Source organism: Cimex lectularius, unplaced genomic scaffold (assembly GCF_000648675.2).
Source record: "Cimex lectularius strain Harlan isolate CLEC.00 unplaced genomic scaffold, Clec_2.1 scaffold53, whole genome shotgun sequence".
NCBI lineage: Eukaryota > Metazoa > Arthropoda > Insecta > Hemiptera > Cimicidae > Cimex > Cimex lectularius.
In genome coordinates, this window is record NW_019392659.1 from 1,046,638 (window position 1) to 1,066,889 (window position 20,252).

General features: G+C 33.2%; 1 protein-coding gene across 1 annotated transcript; it reads left to right on the forward strand.

Annotated features, from left to right (window-relative positions):
• The first annotated feature begins 2,026 nt into the window (after positions 1 to 2,026).
• Positions 2,027 to 4,143, forward strand: LOC106669080 (60 kDa SS-A/Ro ribonucleoprotein-like). Its single transcript, XM_014398344.2, has 6 exons — positions 2,027 to 2,053; positions 2,204 to 2,851; positions 2,930 to 3,217; positions 3,293 to 3,380; positions 3,470 to 3,712; positions 3,802 to 4,143. Exons 1-6 carry the CDS (start codon positions 2,043 to 2,045, stop codon positions 4,084 to 4,086), a joined length of 1,563 nt encoding a protein of 520 aa, XP_014253830.1. The 5' UTR covers positions 2,027 to 2,042; the 3' UTR covers positions 4,087 to 4,143.
• The last annotated feature ends 16,109 nt before the right edge of the window (positions 4,144 to 20,252 follow it).

Genomic DNA, 20,252 nt, shown 5'->3' on the forward strand with positions numbered 1-20,252 from the left:
ATAAATGCTCCAATACGCCTCTTCCGTAAAAAAACAGTACAAACCTCGTGTATTTTAAATTTAATATGGGAGGGTTATCATGTTATTACAAAAATCATACCCATATCACACGTTTTCTTTTGTTCATCGAGCATACCAATAATTAAGTTTTTTAGTTGAGATAAAAAAGTCAGTGTCACCAGCGGGATTTGAAAAATGGCAAAAAGGAGAGAAAATTCAAAATGTGTTGTTGAGATGGGAAGTTAGTACCCGAGTGGATGGGTCTTAACCACACATTTTGAATTTTCTCTCCTTTTTGCCATTTTTCAAATCCCGCTCATGACACTCACTTTTTATCTAAAATAAAATCCTTAATTAATTGAAAAATATTAATTTGTCAAGGGGACCATGAAAACTAGTGAACATACCATTAATTTTCAATCCAAATACTTCATTCATGTATGCATTTCAAATCACGTCAATGGGCCCTCTTCCAAGTTGTTGTTCGAGCTAAAAATAACTTTTTTTTCTTTAGTGTAAAACATACAAATAAAACAATTATTGCACATCGTAAATCAATTTTGGAAGTTTCTGATTTTTTGTAGATTTAAATGTTCATAATATTCTTATATGGATTGTTAATTTGTTGTAAGTCCATTTTTATTATATTTATTTGTTTAGTTTCTGACAAGTAAGTAAACCTTTTCCCCATTTTTTGTTTCTATGTAGCCCAAATAATAGCTTTAAGAGAAACTTACAATCCATATCAAGAAAAGTATTTGTAGAACTGTTTCAACCTGATTATAGTTATAGTCATAAGCTCGAAATCCAGTACGTCGAAAACAACTTTCTGTGAATAGGAAATATAAAAGGGCGGCGGACATTATGTAAACGGTTTAATATAAATTGTGTTTGATGATTTTGAGAAAACGGCCCAAAAATATAGTAATTTTTTCAATATATGTATGCACACTAGGGAGTGACTAGAACTTATGTCGACACTCTGTTGTTCCGTTTTAAAAACCAAATACTGTAGTTTTAATTAATTAGTGGTTGTCAATTATAAGTGAAAATTTTTCTGCAAAAAACTATGTACGGCAATATAAAAATAAAATCTCGTTCACTGCAAGAGCCCTACAAACTACTTAAATAGGAAATGTGTGGTGTTAACTGACTGTTTGTTAATGATTATTTGGAGATGCGGTCTGGTGTGGTGTAGTTGTGACGACTTTTTTCACATCTTACATGTATTTGTAGAATATGTATCATTACGAATACATAAAATATGTATCATTACGAATACGCTGGTGACGTTCACTCACCCAGAGTAGCCGATTTTCTTTGTGGTGTATATTAATGTCAATACTTGTATAATTAATAGAATATTTTATATTGGAATATAATAATAAACTAAAATTGGTCTGATAGGTTTCAAATAATTTTTGAACTGATAGCATAAAACAAAATTATATTAAAATCGATGAGCCCAAGTTCATAGCCTCCAAATGAGAGTAAAGAAGAAATCTACCAGATTCTATTTTCGAAAGCATATGACAAATACGGAGTTTGATAAAAAGGAGTTCATTTTTAACTTTGATTAAGAACTTTTTTCTGATTTGCGTATGAATAATAGTTAATGCAATTTTTTTATATTTGATATCTAAGTCGTCATCCGTAATAGTACGATGTTCGCAGTAATAATCATTCGAAAATGCAAAAACAATTATCTAGTTTTACACGAAAAGACACGAGTAAAGCAAAATTAATATTATTATTAACGTATATTGATTAATTTAAAAAGTATATTTCTAATGAAATGGATATATTTTAAACTTTTAAAAACTAGAATTTGAACAAGAGGCCATGATGCTTAGTTCCTTACATGGGGAAAGGATGGTCAGGTAAGAAACCTGGAAGTTAGGCCACGCCTCCTCTCCCCCTACCAAGGGCAGGTGTTAAAAGGGCTTTTTCTACAAAATTTCTACTATTTGATTGCACGTCGTTGAACAACTGACATCGTCAACTACCTCGTAGAAGCCCATTTTCTTCGATTCAAAATCAACATGTCTGAAAGGTACGTGTGGTATTACTTTTAACCAATTTCCAAATTCTGTAAAGTGCATATCCAAAAATCAAACTTTCATGTTCTACCAAATAGTGAGGGTTTTAATGCGTACGCACATTTATTTATTTCAATACATAACAATATAATTTGTAATTTTAGAACGATCGCCGAGTCGAAATTGAAGAGATTCCTTCTGTACGGCAGCGAAGAGGTCGTATATTTCCCCGGTAGCAGAGTTCAATACGGACATTACTTGGGTGCTAACTTAGCTTCATTGAGAAACCTGCTGAACCAAGTCGATAAGCAGAAGATCTTCGATTTGGTCAAGATTGTGCAAAATGAAAAGCTAGCTTCACACATCTGTATAGTGCCTTTAGTAATCTCCGAGTGCTGTAAAATATCAGGTTGGAAGGAAGAGGCGTTGGAGTTTGCTTTGACGGTTCTTCGAACAGACAAGGAATTCTTGATGTTCTGTAAATTCTCCTACGAAATTTTACCGGACATTGGAATTGGGCCACTCGTCACAAAATTCATTCGAGAATGGTACCGAAGGCTGCATTTTTGGGAACTGGTCGAAATAGTGAGCGAGAGACCTTGCTGCTACGGATGGTACCATAGAGACGTCATAAAATTGGCCAACGTCAATTCTCCCTGTCCACCTAGAGGAGCGGCTTTCGCTTACGCGACTGGAGGAGCGGAGTTAATGAACCAACTGTACGGAAACGACGGAGAGGCTCGGGAAGTCGTCCAACATCTGAACCGAGTCGAGGCATTCAAAAATGAAACCGACACAGATAAAGCTGTCATGTTAGTATTACTCATATCCACTTATTAATATTAATAATAGTTTTGTTTTATAATCGAAATGTTTCTTTGATTTTGCAGAGAGATTGGAGCTTACATGCACACCATTCACACAACCAACAAGTCACTTCTTGGAAACAAACAAGTTTGGAAAGCCCTTATAAGACAGATGAACCTCCAGGAATTGCTCACTAGACTCCCGACTATACAAAAGAAAGGGTTTCTCCGGTGCCCGGTCCTATATTCGTGGGACCCTCATTTCGTGCCTCATCTATGCGACCGTTTAGAAAGTCTGGGTGCAGTCCTCCAGTCGAAAATAAGTCCGAGCAGGTCATGCATCGAGCATCAAAGATGGAAAAACAGTTCTCAGTGAGTATACAAATTTCTGCTATTTCTATTAATTGTTGTCTCCAAACCGTTTTTATTTGTATTCCTATTTTCCAGGCTGTTCTGCAAGAGGTTTTCCAAGCCCAAGTCAGTTAACCAAGACATCCTGAACGCGCTGAAAAAACAGATGGAGAAAGCGTTGAAGGTGTGTAAACGAAAACGATTTTTATCACACAATTTGCAATTACTTTTCATATTCATCATTTTTATATTTGTTTCTTTTCTCTCTCACAGAACAATGCCAAAATGACGACCAAGAACATTACAGTTATCGTCGATTGCCACAATCTGTCTTCATCTTATTGCAGCCATAAACGTTTTGTTCAGGCAGACATGGCGGCTGCTGTGACTGCCTTGTACTTCGGAAACACATTGGCCAAGACCAAGGTTCTCATTTTCAAAGGGATCAGCCATCAATATTTACAACCTCGCACGTCTTTAGACGAGGTTCTAAGCCTCATTAGCATCGATACAGGGGTAAGTTGTGTTTCTCTCTCTCTCTTTTTTTTTTTTTTTTTTTTCAATCACCTATCACTGATTTATAATTTATTCATACTCCTTTTCAGGACTGTTCAAGTACCCCAGAGATAAGCCTTTATCTCAGCTCGAAGAACGGCGAGACTCTCGATACAGATCTTTTCGTCGTGATCGGGGCAAACGTCAACTACGAGAATTATATGAAAAACGTTGAGGATCATCGAAAAGAGAACCCACGAGCTCCAAAATTTGTCTTCTGCAGCCTGGGTGGCATTCCGACCGACCGGACCTTTAAATACGACAAAGATGTACTTTTAACGTCAGGTTTTGATGATAAAGTGTGCCAAATCATCACTGCCTTCTCCAAGTTTTAAAGGAACTCTGGACAGAAATTCAGGGAAATTTTAAATGTATGACAAATTGTAAATAACACAAAGCATAATTTTTCAAAGATTTTTATTGGCTCGGTTTGTGTTTATTGTTTTGTTTAATATTTGTTATTATTTGTTCTTTGACTTAGCTTTTGGCTATCGATGAATAAATATGTATTTTTTAAAAATTGTTTTTCCTTTTTACCTATCCTATTTCACTTACTCTATTATAAAACGTATAAAACATAGAATGGCAAATGTAATATGTTGCGATTATACAGGCTGAAAGACTTAAACCTCAAAGCAGTAATTTGTTGTTTATTTCAAAATATCTATGTCTATATTAACACACAATGTACGGCCTGACTTTAAGTACGGCAATGATGTACTTTTAACGTACGGTTTTCATGATAAAGTGTGCGAAGTCGTCGCCTATTTTGGAAATTTTAAAGGAACTCTCCGAATTTATAAATATTTGACGCACTGTAAATAATTCCATGTATAATCTTTCAATTATTATTATGCGGTATAATTTGTACTTGTTCATTATTTATTTGACTTTTCTGTTAGCTATCTATGTAATAAAATGTTTATCGTTTAATTTAGTTTTGGTCTGTTTTCTTTCCACGTGTGTATGTTATTTTACAATCTAGATCAAAGGTTTTATATATTAACATATATAAACAAAAACTAGGCTAATGGAATACAATGTAGTTATTATAATTGGTTAAAAATCACTCTTCAACAGTAATTAGTGATTAAAAATATATAAAACAGTATCTAAGATACGTCTGGTCCAGATCAACTGATAGTTTCCTTAACTGAAGAAAAAAAAAAAGTTAAACATTTTTTTTAAAATAAGATTTCTTGATTTGACTATATTGTATTTAGGGATACAGCAATGAAAAATAAATGTGCTAATTAATTGCGTGAACAATGATACCGTTAAATAAATAAATATTTATCAAAGTATACAAAAAACGTGTAATATTTTATCCGATTTTGCTTTAAAAATCTAATATATGAATTGAATTAGCTATAATAATCAACAAAACAAAATATCCATAACAATGATGTGTTTTAATTTTCGAAACAATATAGAAAATATTGTAAATACATACATTATAAATATTATACAATATATAATTTTGTTTAGACACAATTGGAGATGAACGTAAAGTATTTCTACGAATAAAAATGTATTAATTACATTTCATTAAAAAATTATTTTTGTAACTTAATACGTATGTTATGAATTGAAATATGAATTTTACACCTTTGAGAATCTAAATATTCTTTGTAGTTCTTGACAAACCTCCTTATTTTCGACTATTTCACAGGAGTTATAAATTTTGAGATTTCATTAACATAAATTTTATACCAACTTTAACATACTTTACATAGAACCTGTTTTATAAAATGTATTTATTTAATTCTATACATTTTTAAGCAGTGAAAAATTTAAGTAATATAGGATATGTAGGAGTTTGTTCCGATTTCACGAAAACTTTCAATCTTTAATGTAGGTCCGGTTAAGGGAATATAAAATGGGCATATACTTTATGAGCGTCAGGATTTAAAGAATAACAGATTTAAGGGATTTGTGGCGTCCATTTCACAGCTGTCAGCTGTACAACCGGGCCTTCGGCTCCCGGTATGACACAAGTTTCCCGCCACTTTGAAATTCCGATTTGTAGGCGCTAACATTCTACAATCGCTAAAATTACTTAATCGCTTATTGTTGTAAAACTAAAGATACAATATAGTCGCAAAAACTACAGAATAGGTTTCGCTGATGTAAAGATAGGAAGATGCAAACTTCACCTTTGTATCTTTATTATAGGCAGACGTATAGGTAGGAAAACGAACTACCGGCATGTGGCGTGACCGATGAACTTCCCATTAAGCCAAACCATCAGACTTTGGAAAGAGCTCCAAGTGGTCAGTTTAAATTAAATGTGATACGCTGTGCTGTTGTTTTGCCAATTGGATTTATTAAGATTCGGAATTTTATAAAATGTGGGATTGTGAAATTCGCTAATGTTCAGTTTTTCAATGTTTCATAATAAATTGAGATGATTTTGCTTTATTATGAATTACGTTTAATCTTACATTCTTTCTCTTTGACCCTGCCGGTGGAGAATTGCTGTTGGAATTGCATTTTGTCGTTGTTTACAAAGCCACGAAAACTGTAATTAATACCATAAATTGCTAACAGTACAGAAGAAGAAAGAACACAACAAAATAAAATAAATATATTTCTTATGTCACATACGTGCTACTAATTCATCAGAATATTGAATCAAGACAAGTATGAATTAGAGAATGAAGTCAATCTTTGCCATATTGTGTTCAAATTTACCAGCATGACAGTGAAATTGCTGGTGGACTGCGAGAAGAAGACAGGCTCATTTCTGCACATGTGTGTGTTTATGCACAAACATCTGCGGTTTTGTGCTTATAAAAATCAACAATTGTATACTGTTAGAGATCAAACTGAAGTAGTAGATATTAGTTTTGTAAGTTTTCTACTGTTCAGTATTACTTTGATGGTTTTGCTGTAGTATGAATTATGTTTAATCCTACATTCTGACTTTTTAACTGTCTGTTGTAGAAATGCATTTTGCTGTTTAAAATGGCACAAAAACGCCAATATTTTGTACGTAGAGTAATATTAATATTCTTACTAAAATGGAAAGGGGAGGATGTGCTAATATAACATATACCAATGGTAACAACAGAATGATTACAATTTCCAATTAAACTCGCTTTTCAGTAATGATACACAAACCCCAAGGTCAATCATTGCAATCATATGAATTGAATTTGGAGAATACATGGTTTTCACATGGACAATTATACGTTTGTAAATGTGCCAAATGGAATCACCCAAAACATTGTACATCCGTATTGTAATGTAATGAATTTTACGCTGAATACAACACTAATTCAAGTTTAATATAACATAATCCAAAATCAAAATAATATTGCATTTTTAAATATCAAATATGATGACTGAATAAAATCATTGATAGAAATGATGAATGATGGGGTGAGTGCGGTGTTCAATCCTTTTTAAAAAGATAGTAAGTTGTTTTGCAACAATCCGGATTTCGAGCCATTAGCTCATCACCAGGTTGAAGGAGAGCCGATACCCCCGCCAACACGACGTTCCAATGAGAAGCTAGGTTTTATTGGCGCTCAATTTTGAACGTGCGAAAAACGGGAATTATAACACAAGTAAATATTATATTAGTAAATACTGTAAGAAATTAATTATAACTTACTGATTAAAAAAATATAAAAAAAATTAGAATACTAACCTTAATATTATTAAATTATTATAAAAGTAATAACAATTAAAATAATTAATTTAATTATTTGAACGTTTAATATTATTTATGAACATATTTAAAATGGGACGTAGATCAAAATCTATTATATTATTAATGCATTTATCTCTATGTTCTATTTTACATTTTTCAATTTTAAATTTCTCAAATCAATCTAGTTCTCTCCCTTTCTTGAAACTATGTAACACTGCCGTATTTAAACTTGAATTGAAATTATGTTTTGTTTTTTTAGATGGTCCTTAAATTCCGAAAATTTGTTCGATTTAGGCAAGTGTTCTTTTACTCTCGTTTTTATTTCTCTACCGCTTTGTCCTATATGTTTAATATCGCAATAAATTACAATTGAGTTGATAAATCCCGCTTTTTGCCAAGTTGTCTACCTTTAGGTTTTGAGAGGATGTTTGTAAGTGAGCCCGTGCTTCTAAAAGCTATTCTGAAACCTTCTTGTTTAAAAATTTTACTAACTTTTTCTGATAATTCACAAATATATGGCAAACAACGGAAACCTAATGAGTAATTTGTGGTGGGGTGGCTGAGTCTTATTGTTGATTCTTTTAAAGTCAATTTTTTTATCCTTTTAACTAGAAATCAATCAATAAATAAGGTTTTAATAGTTAGCAAGTGTTAATGGAAGTTTTAACGTACAGTCTATGAGCCGAACGAAACCAGCAGCCTTTTGGGACCATGGGTGGGAAGAATCCGCTTGTACCATACTTTATTATATTTACTTGTGTTATAATTCCCGCTTTTCGCACGTTCAAATTGACCGTCATTAAAAATCCAGCTTCTCATTGGAACGTCACGTTGGTGGGGGTATCGGCAAATTCATGTCGAGAGACGTGGTTGTAGAACTACTTCAACCTGATGATGAGCTAAGTGCTCGAAATCCGGATTGTTGCAAAACAACTTACTGTCAGTAGGAACTATCTTCTTAAACAGGATTAAAATCATTAATATCAAACATTTAATTGTATAATTTATATATATGCTTCTGTCTGGAAATTACAATATGTATAATCAAAATAATGTGTTTTTATCATCCCCCTGGGCAACGCCGAGTTATATGGCTGGTATAATATAATAGATTAATGAAATCACTGCTACTTCTATGCGATCTCACGGATGATCTTATTTGTGGAGATGATGAAGTTTCATTTTCCAGAAATTCTGTTTGTATACGTTTTACTGTCATTTATATATGACATAAATGTGGGAATAAGCGACGTAATTATTCAATTTCATGTTATATTTAATTTGTACTTAGTAGGAACTTACATTCAGACAAACTGACAAAAACGATAAATCAACGTTGATTGATTCCCAAAGGGTATTGGCCTTGACAAGTGGAAGATTAAAATCTTACTTCTGACGTTTACAAACTTTTACTTTCGTTTGTTCGAATTATTTTCCAAGAGCCCCTCGTCAGCAGAGTTTTCCCACTGTTTTACTGTAACAGCCTGGTAGCACATAGTCGGATTGACAGAATCATTGATGTAAAGGCAAGCCGGCCGATAAATCTTCCGATAATAGTAAACGTGCCGAAAGGAAAAGGACTCAGATTGCGGGGATTTTCTTGAAAACAATAAATACACGTCGTTCAATGTCTTCATCCTTCATTTGTTGGAAACAAACAATGGTGATAAATTGGCAGAGTCAATTATTACAGCGTTGGTTGTCTTGAAACTTTATCATTCATTTGCAGAGTGTTTTAATTTAGTTGTCTACTAATTAATATAGGTTAACTATGTTTCTCATGGTTCAGTACGACACTGGGAAGGTAAACTAAAGCAAATCCAATTGGGTTGTCTGTATATGGTGTAGAAAAAGACGGTAAATATTTTGCAAAATACAAAATACGTGACAATACTTTTTTATCTTAACTAAAAGCCTTAATTAAATGAAAGATATTAGTTGGTCAAGCGGACCACGAAAACTAGTGAATTTAATAAGGTAAATGAAGTATATCTTCACTAAAACTCTCCGTGACCATTTCATTTGTCGCCGTGAATCGAATAGATTACACGAAATTTGAAAAATGTCAAAAAGGAGGGAAAATTCAAAACGTAGGATTGAGATGGGGAGTTAGTGCCCGAAGGGATCAAAGTCACGATAGCTCAAGTGGTAGAGCAGCGGCATAACTAGCCGAAGATCGTGGGTTCGAATCCCGATCTTGACACTGACCTTTTTATCTCAACTAAAAACTTAATTAATTGAAATATATTAATTGGTCAAGCGGAATACGAAAACTAGTGATTTTGCAAAAGTTTTGATTTAAAATAAGTCCGTAGGTTTCGAGAAATCGGGATACAAACAGCAATTTCTCTGTATATATAAGCACACATGTCTAATGATTGTTACTTACGTCGGTACGCAAAGGTCCAACGAGTTCAACCAAGCTTTTTAGCCCATTTTTTAAGTGACATCTAGTACTAACTATTAGCAACCCCGTATCAAACGTTTTTTATGAACGGCATACTGTAGGTTCAAATCATTAGAGGTTGACAATTATTCTGACAAAAACGTTAGGTATGTCAATATAAAAATATAACACGTTCACTGTATATTCAAGCGTATATTTTTTATATAATTATTTGGAAAACGTGAGATGCGGTCTGGTGTGACGTAGGTTTTAGAAAAAACATTTTATTTATCGTTCCAACGTTTCGATCTTTATTGAGATCATCTTCAGGGCGCAAAGTGTTTGTTTTTCGTGTAGATGTGTCATTCTGGTCTGTCATGTTGAGAGTGCTTATATTTCTTTGGAAATGTATTGTGGCTTTATGTTCGTCGTTAGATCTGGTGCTGGGTTGTGTTGGTGTGGCATTTGAGAAGTTAAAATTGTTTTTGATGTGAGTAGGAAATACCTTGTGTTTTCTGCATTTCAACAAAAAAGTTCTCTGATTGATAGCCGATGCGAGTTTAAACACCACACACATATCCCGCGAGTCCTCTTCTCATTATCAAAAACCTCTTTTTAAAATTAATAAGACCTTCATAAATTTAACTTAAGTATCTGTTAGAATGTTACAATTATTGTTTTCCATTTTACCATTGTAGAACCTCTTTTATACTTCTTCTGCTGTGACTCTAGGTCAATTATTACAACATTCGAAAAGTCAAATTTATGGCAACTTGATATTGAATGTTTTGACAGTGCGGTACCAGTTCTGGATTTATTTCCACAATTAGAAACAGGAATATAAATTGTACGAGCTGTCTCAGCACGACACGTACGAATGGCTCAATTACACAGAACACAATCTCTTTGAGCCCTGAAGATGATCTTAATAAAGATCGAAACGTTGGCACGATAAAGAATATGTTTTTCTGAAACCTACATCACACCAGACCGCATCTCACGATTTCTGAATAATTATAAATTCTACTTTTTATTCACTGTTTCATTCGACCAATGTATTTGATTGGATATTCACTACACGAGAACCAATAAACGAAATTCGATAAATTCAGATTTTTTACTATATCCTTGTGCTTAGCATGCAAAGAGCTCATTTTATTCTTGTATTTGTAACAACAATTGATGGCGGGTATGTATTTCTTTATCAAATAAGTTAATTTGTGCGAAATCAGTGGGACGTACGTTATACTCTGCAATGTGAAAGTATTGTTTATATTATTATCGTTTTTTCACCATTTATTAACTTTCTTAAATTAAATATAACAATCTATTGGCCAATGTCTTTGGGTAGTTGTTATTTCTTAAAATTCTGAAAGCCTGCTCGTTAAATTCACTAAGGATCCATTTGCTGCTTAGTGACAAAACACATGTCTTATTTTTACGAAGAAGCAGAAAAGACTTCAACGAACTTTTTAAAAGACTGTCGTGAGAAGAATATGCGCAAGAGAACATGCTTTGGGATGTATAACGTAACCGTAGAACAAATACAACAAATAACACAGGGCGTAATAATAAAAATTACTTGGGGGGGTGGCCAGTGCTCTGGGATTAGAATTCGCGTTTCACAATCATAGTTATTCTTTTAACAATTAATTAATATTTTTATGTAAGGTTTTGGTGGAAATGAAAAAGCAAGTGCCACGAGCGGGATTCGAACCCACGGCCTTCGGCTAAATACGCCGCTGCCCTACTACTTGAGCCATGACAATGTCTATAGAGTATAGGGGCGTATTTAGCCGAAGGTCGTGGGTTCGAATCCCGCTCGTGGCACTTGCTTTTTTATTTCGACCGAAACCTTACATAAATATATTAATTAATTGAAAGAAATAATTTGGTCAATAGACCGCTAAATACGATAGAGTTATTCTTTTAATTTATTTTTTATAAAAACTCGAAATTAATCCCACAACATTGGCCACTCCATTTTGACAAAGAATACTGCTTTGATTTGAAAAACATAAAAACTAAACAGTGAAAAAACAAATCCAAACGCATTTTTTTAGAAATGATTTACATTTACACAGATACGAACAACATTAATTGCAATCTAGAAACATGTAAACTCAGCCGAAGCTACGCGAATATCATAAAATAAATAAATTATTAAATTTCGATTTTTATATTTTCCTTTTTCTTTTGTTATCGTACATAATTAACTTATTTCAATATCATTAACTGTACCCTTTGAATAAACCAGGAATCGACTTCCTTTGTGTCCAAAGAAAATTTCCAAGCAATACCTCCTTCCCCACCTTGTTCCAATCTTAGAAAAATAGGACAATACAAATTTACATCTCGAAACAAGTTCACCCCGCGTACACTAAACAAACGCAACACTACAATGATATCTTAGATTAAACTTTAAATTAACATTATTATTTTCATTTTTATTGTATCATTTCTAAAATCCAAAGTTTATAATTTATGTAGGACTTGAAACAGACCCGAATAAACGTCCTAACGTCGGTAAAAAATGAAAAAGGTTATTGAAATTCACCTAACCTGACCGTTACCCGCTACTTCAACCATTTAGTGAACCACTGATCGCTAAACAACACACAAAATTCAGATAATTTGAATATTAATTTTTTCCGTTAAAAATAATGGGAAGTGCTAACCAATTATTTTTCTTCCTCTTCTTTTCCAGGATATTGTAGACACTGAGGAGAGGGTCGAGTTGAAATTCGGCTAATTGGGATACCAATGAAAAGAGTCCAATCAGAGGCAGCTACAGTATTCAATTACAACCATACTCACCCCTTCCTCGATCCGCTTCCCTTTTCTCATAACGTTTGTTTTTAAAAGAATGAAACATTTAATACACTTTATACTATATCACAATTAAGAAAAAACATACATAATTTTTTTTTTCAATCAAGATATGAAAACTCAAATAACGATATTTTGGTATTGACAAGTTGACGAATGGACTTTTGAAATTTTTACTCTCATATTCATATTCTATTGATAGAATATATAACTAGGGGTATTCACGATGTTTGTAAGATGTTATAACTCGTGTTAACTCGAATAGAGAAATGTAAGTTAAATCGTGAACGCCCCCTTCATTTCTTAGCATGTTAAACGTTAATTTTTCCGCAATGCTGCGCTTGGCGATTGGTAGAACCAAAAATAAAGCTATAACAGTCATTGAAGGTTTGTTGTTGTTTCTTTTGTGTTAAATTGTAAGATGCCAGAAGTTAATAAAAAAGGAAAATTAATCAACTCTTTCATTCAAAATGCTATTTATACACTGGAAAAGTATTAACGAATGACAAGCTTCAATTCGTGCCAACTTACCAAACGTGTATCCTAACGTCCAACAGCCTACTACTTTATAGGACAGACACACATATTATGAATGAGAGTATGATGACAAGTTAAAAATTAACAAATTATTTGTCGGTTTCATTAATGCGAATTTAAGAATAAAAATTCATGTAAACAGAAAACAGCTGTTGAATTCATGGCTGCCATGTTGGTTACCTACGCCCTAACAGATCGCAGTGCGACTACATTTTCGATCTAACACCTAACATTGGCTCTGGCCTGTTAGACCGAGCAATGTTAACTGGCTGATTCTTACAAGTCTATGTCATCATTTTCCTCGATCTAACACAAATGAATAAAAGATAATAGGCGTATTCACAATGTTTGCAAGATGTTACCTGATTCTTTCTTTTTTTTAGCATGAAAAACGTTAGTTTTTCCGCAATGCTGCGCGTCGCGATTGGTAGAACCAAAAATAAAGCTATAACAGTCATTGAAGGTTTGTTGTAGTTTCTTTTGTGTTAAATTGTAAGATGCCAGAAGTTAATAAAAAAGAAAATTAATCAACTCTTTCATTCCAAATGCTATCTATGCACTCGAAAACTACTAATAAATGACAAGCTTCAATTGGTGCCGACATACTTAACTTGTATCCAACCGGCTAAAAGTCTACAACTTTATAAAATAAAGGATGTAACTTTTATGAATGAGAGTATAACGACAGATGAGAAATTAACAAAATAAATGTATTGGTAAGATTTAATTAATGTGTATTAAGAATGAAAAATCGTATAAACAAAAAACAGCTGTTAAATTCATGGCTGCCATGTTGGTTGCATACGCCCTAGCGGATAGCAATGTGACTACGTTTTCGACCTAACATCTCACAATGGCCCTGGCCTGTTAGGGGGCGAGTAATCATCACTAGCCGATTCTTACAAGTCTACTCGTCATTTTTCTCGATCTAACACGACCTAACAGAGTTAATAGGGTTAACACAATGATCGTGAATACCCCTAAACAATGATACAAATCGCCTGTTTTTATAATTGTCATTTTAGTTCGTACACTTATAGGAGAGACTTGTATTTGTTTTTTTAAATGTATGTATTTTTATTTAAATTAATTACAACATACTTCTTTTAATCTAAAGCAAATAAAACGTGATCAGAAATTCGTGAGTTTTGATAAAATATATTTTATGATGGTTTGAAGGGAAATTCACCGAAACACAGAAAAACCATTTATTAGTAGATTAAAATTTATCAAACAATTTATTTCCTGTTTATTAACTCTTAATAACGCGTTACCTACGCTGACCTGGTGGAGAGCGTCAAGTATCCTAACTATAGAATAAATAAGCGATCGGATTTCGTCTTGGGAAGCTGAATCCCATTCTTCAACACGGGCGGTTTGAAGCAGTTCAGCGCTTGTTGGAAGCGGCGAAAGATGTCTAACCCGTCAATTTTTCATGCCCTAAATCTTCCATGGGATTCATTGTAAAGAAAACGAGCTAGCCAATTCATTGTGGTAATCCCAACATCTTCTAAGTAACGGGTGACAACATACATAAATATGGTCACGCATTATCCTGTAATATCACAAAATTGATCAAAATAAGTGGAGCAAGAAGAACAATGTAGTTTAGTGCGGTCGAGCATTAACATGACGTCCCCAATAAATGAACCGAATGGGATCTTGGCTTGTAGAAAACCTCCTCAATGTATGTGAGTGCAGTCAAAGATCCATGCTATGTAGTAATCAGTTCGCTAGGGGCTTCGGCAATGATACAACCTCATACCATGACTGACTGTAATTGAAAAGGCGGTGAATTATACATGGAACATGAAGCTAGATAAATGTTCTCAACGTTTTCTCCACACTTATCTGATTAACACAAATCTCACCATCGGCACTTATCCTTGAAGGGAAAATCACTCCATCCTTCACGTCTCCAAGCAACATGCTGATTTGCGAATAGCCTGCTTTCTATTGGATGTCTCTCCAGTGATATAGAACCTGATACGGGACGTTTATTCTTAAGAAGCATTCTGATGACTGTTTTTGAGCTCTTCGTTACATCACAGACCGTTTTGAATTGAATGCTTACCAAGGAAGACTAAAATTAACGGTTCCGTAGTGCGGTAAAAACAATAAAACGTCCATAGTCGTATTCATAAACGGATGATATTTTTGAATATTTAAATTAAATTTTAATCTATGATTATTCAGAAATCGTGAGATGGGTCTGGTGTGATGTAGGTTTGAGAAAAACATTTTCTTTATCGTGCCAACGTTTCGATCTTTATTGCGATCATCTTCAGGGCTCAAAGTGTTTGTCTTAGGTGTGATTGTGCCATTCTTGCGTGTCGTGTTGAGAGTGCCCAGGTGTGAGTTAAATCTATGTCTGTATAATAATATGTCCAATCCTCTGATATTTCTTTCTGTTCTGCTGATTATATTTATTAACAAGTTGTTATTTTGTGATGACTAATGTATACATAGTGATAAAATATCTGACATTAAAATTAATTTATTTACGAGCTAACAGACAGCTGCGGTCATCGCCGTCCTTTGCACCTCTTCTGTTTATCTTTTTTTGAATCGATATTAATTAATCGATATTAAATTCCCTCAACTAAAGCTGCATTACGCTTTCGTACATTCGTCTGGATTTTCATCACAATACACTTCAAATGACTTGACCCCAACTTGTTTTGTTTAAATTATAAAATAAACCTGGAAAGAACTTAATCTGAAAGCGGTGGATCACGTAATATGATGGAGGTAATTTTAACTCACGCTTCAACTTCCAACTTTTTCACGTTAAATAGTTTCCGTTGCCGTTGAATAATATTATCCCCTTCCTTAAAATACATTTTTTATATATGTCTATCTGGTCATCAATTATTAAAAAACTTGGAATAACGGCAATTTACCGTGTATTGAAGGAAGATTATTATCCGCTTATCTTCCAAGTTTACATGAAAAATTTCTGATTAAATTATACCTTTTTTTCATTATTTCTGAGCGTTTCCACCATCTACACTTAAAAATATCTTTCTTTGGAAGTTTGTGATCTATTTACTTAGAAATTAAGACATTATGGAATAATGAAGAAACGGTGGTACGGCCATACGCTAACTTAGGTCGCCGAAGCCCCTACAAAGTTGGACCGATATGACAAGAAAGGGGCCGTTCTTTGGATTTTCTAGTCCAAAATATGGGACAAAATTAAAACTCACCTAGAGAAACCAAATCAATATAAAGAAAAATAAAGCAATATACACCCAGGACATGGGCTGTATAAAAGACGCTACGTCCATTGGCTAAAGCATCAGCTCGGGCAAACCATGGTTTTAAGAAAAATCATAAATATTATTTTTCCGCAAATTTATTTTTTCATCAAATAAAAAGATTTAAATAAACAATTAACACATTAGAAAAGTTGGCTCGACTAAACAATATAGTAGTGTCACACATCTACCTAATACAAGTAACAGAGTGTAGTAACATTTCAAAAGTAAAAAATAAGTTATTAATTAATTATTCAAAAATCGTGAGATGCGGTCTGGTGTGATGTAGGTTTCAGAAAAACATTTTCTTTATCGTGCCAACGTTTCGATCTTTATTGAGATCATCTTCAGGGCCTGGGATTTACAAACATTGTTTACATATAACAATTACATTTTGGATATGGAAAAGTGAATTTATGCAATGCAAAATATATTTTTTATATATTCAATCGAAGTATTTCTACTCACTGAAAGTGTTTGTCTTCTGTGTAATGGTGCCATTCTTGTCAAACACTTTGAGCGAGTAGAAATACTTTGATTGAATATACAAAAAATATATTTTTCATTGTATAAATTCACTTTTCCACATTCAAAATGTAATTGTTATATGTAAACAATGTTTGTAAATCCCAGGCCCTGAAGATGATCTCAATAAAGATCGAAACGTTGACACGATAAAGAAAATGTTTTTCTGAAACCTACATCACACCAGACCGCATCTCACGATTTCTAAATAAATATCGATAACGGTCACTAATCACCACACATTTTCTTTATCGTGCCAACGTTTTGATCTTTATTGAGATCATCTTCAGGGACTTGGATTGAAGATAATCTCAATAAAGATCGAAACGTTGGCACGATAACGAAAATGTTCTTCTGAAACCTTCATCACACCAGACCGCATCTCACGATTTCTGAATAATTATCAACTAACGGTCACTAATCACCACACATTAATTAATCTTTATGTTAGGTACTGATTGAGATAAAAAGTCAGTATCACGAGCGGGATTCGAACCTCGACCTTCGGCTAAATACGCCGCTGCTCTACGTATAAAATCGTGTAAATCTATACATATTTATAAGAAATCTAAAAGCTATCTCAACCAAACCTTACATAAAGATTAATTAATTGAAAGAGGTTATTGCAACAATCGTGCCAAGAAATCTAATGGATTTAATAAATTATAATTATTGCGTACAATAATTATTAATTTTCCACGCAAATGTTAATATTTATTTCTAGTATAAAAAGGTCTTTTTAGTTGGATGAGGTTTTGATTAAGTTACAAAAAACAAGATAAATATATGATATTGTAACTATTTGCAAAGGAAAAAACCATGTAACGGAAACTTAAAAAAAAAAAGGAAAGATAGGAAGAGTTTAAACAATATTTCTGTCACATTGAAATTTTTGTGAATGATAATGCTCTTTTGCTTTTTGAATAACCCATGACCGTATTAAATTTACACGCGCTAAAAGAAAACCTGGCCAAATTTTCTTTTTCCCTTACTTACAGTCAAGAGATCAAAGTGATTACGACCAGGAGCTGGTTGGGGGAGTCTTCCGTTTTGGGCCTTTAAAAAAAGGATTTTGTCATAACTGTAAATTAAATTATTGATGGAATTTTACACATTATTATGCATTAAAATATGTTAATTTTGGACGGTAATGTAGTCATTGTTTATCGTCTAACCGCGTAGTATTTTTTCGTTTATCGTTGATGTACACAAATCTGCAATTGGTGAACACGTGTTGAACTTGCAATTTAGCCGTTAAGACAAATGGAAAAAATGAAATTAGGTCCCTAACCCCTCCCTGGAAGCATAAGGAAAATGTAACATGTTGAACTGATCGCCACTTGATACAATTATTTAGTCAATTCTTGATTCATTCAAACATATTTTGCTTTCACGCCAGCTTCATTGCAGACGTGTCCGTTCCGTTTTCTGTGTGGTGATGACTTTGATGGAGTAAATAACTTGGTCTGGCAATAAAAAAGTGTACAAATATATTTGCATCCTTTTGATGTGCCATGGGGGTGTGTTAAATCCTGAGGAGATCGGCGATTACTCTTGGTTTCTTTTCGGGGCAATTAATTGTTTTGAAGCAATAATCCTCAATGTTTTATACGATCAGACGCATATACGCTTTTACTTTTGGATTGAAGGTTTGCATTTTTTAGCGTGCACGTCATAGTGGTGATACAAGACGATGCGATTATAGATACTAATTTACTAATAATTTTGCATTACAAACCAATGGTGTCATGTCATGAATAATTATTCAGCTGAAATGTGTTGAACGATGTCGAGAAAAAAACTTTCACCACCGACTTTTTCGGAAGTTAGTGAAAAGTTGTCGGATAATAACGGTACAAAACTTTTTTTGATTTATGAGAAGTAGGCAATAAATACGTTTTTCTTGCGACTATATTTGATCGATAAAGACGGATATCCAGCCCTGTGAAACCTTACCGCTCTAACCCTTAATATTCGTAACCATTTTACTAATTGGCGTTTTCCATAATTACAAGCCTACTTTTAAATAATTAAAATTAATAATGTTAATTTGTTCAAATTACATACTGACTTTCGACAGAGTCTCTTTACGCTTCTCGGTACTCTTCGGTATTATTAAATTATATAATAATAAAAATAATAATGAAATAATGAAGGAGGAAGTTTAAGGACCGACAAAACATCTGAGGACATCGTCAGTCTTCTCTTTCTGGTCTTCAAACGTATTTTTCAACCTGCAACATTTGAACTTCTCGATTTATAACTAACTATGGGTTTTATACGAAAATTCATACGGTCAATATCCAAAAATGCTAACGTCCATTTTTTTTCAGTTTCTCAAATACACCATAAAACATAAACATCTCCACAAACGAAATATAACATCCTCCCCAAGAGTACTCCGACTTTTCTCGTGGCGTATATTAAAGATAGTTGTCCAAATATTAACAGAATATTACATAGTTTTAAGGGATACATGTTTTAACATGGGGAGGCCTTATAAAATTTTACATAATATTTTTTCATCCTAATTAATAATAATATCGACCGATATATTATTACATTACCATGCGTAATATTAATCCATATTTGCCTTAGTAGTCGTAATTGACCATTAATTATTCCAATTAATTATTATATTACGGTTTTTAGTTTAGATGAAAAATTAGTGTCAGGAGCGGGATTCGAACCCACAACCTTCAGCTCAATACTCCGCTGCTCTCCCGCAACTCTCCATCTCAATCTACAACCGTTCAAATTTTCCATCTTTTCGCCATATTTTCAAATGTCGTCTAATCAGGATTCGATTCTCAGCGACTTATGAAGTGACCACAGGTTGAAGTTAGTGAAGTAATTACTTCTTTTTAATCATTAAATAAATCAATATTTGCCTTAGTGGCATAATTGACCGTTTAATTATTCCAATTAATTATATTTTATTTAAGGTTACCTGGTAGTCGCACTAGTAATCATTCGAAACCATGATCTTGGAATAGTTAATAGGGCGTATTATTAAATTCTTTGGGTAACAGATTTTAATTTGAACAACTATCTATTAATTCGATTTCTTACTTCTGTTTTGTGCAGAGAACTATTTAACAAACAGAATAAATTGTCGAATTATTTAGCACCTTAGAAAATAATTAATTAATTGTCACAAAAAGAAGGTTTATGAAAATAAATTCTGAAATGATGAAAGAGTAAATTATTTCAACAGTTAATCTGAACAAACATATATATTTATAAATTATACAAATTGCAACGCAAAAAAAATGCAAAAACCGGTACACCAATTTCACAAGATTA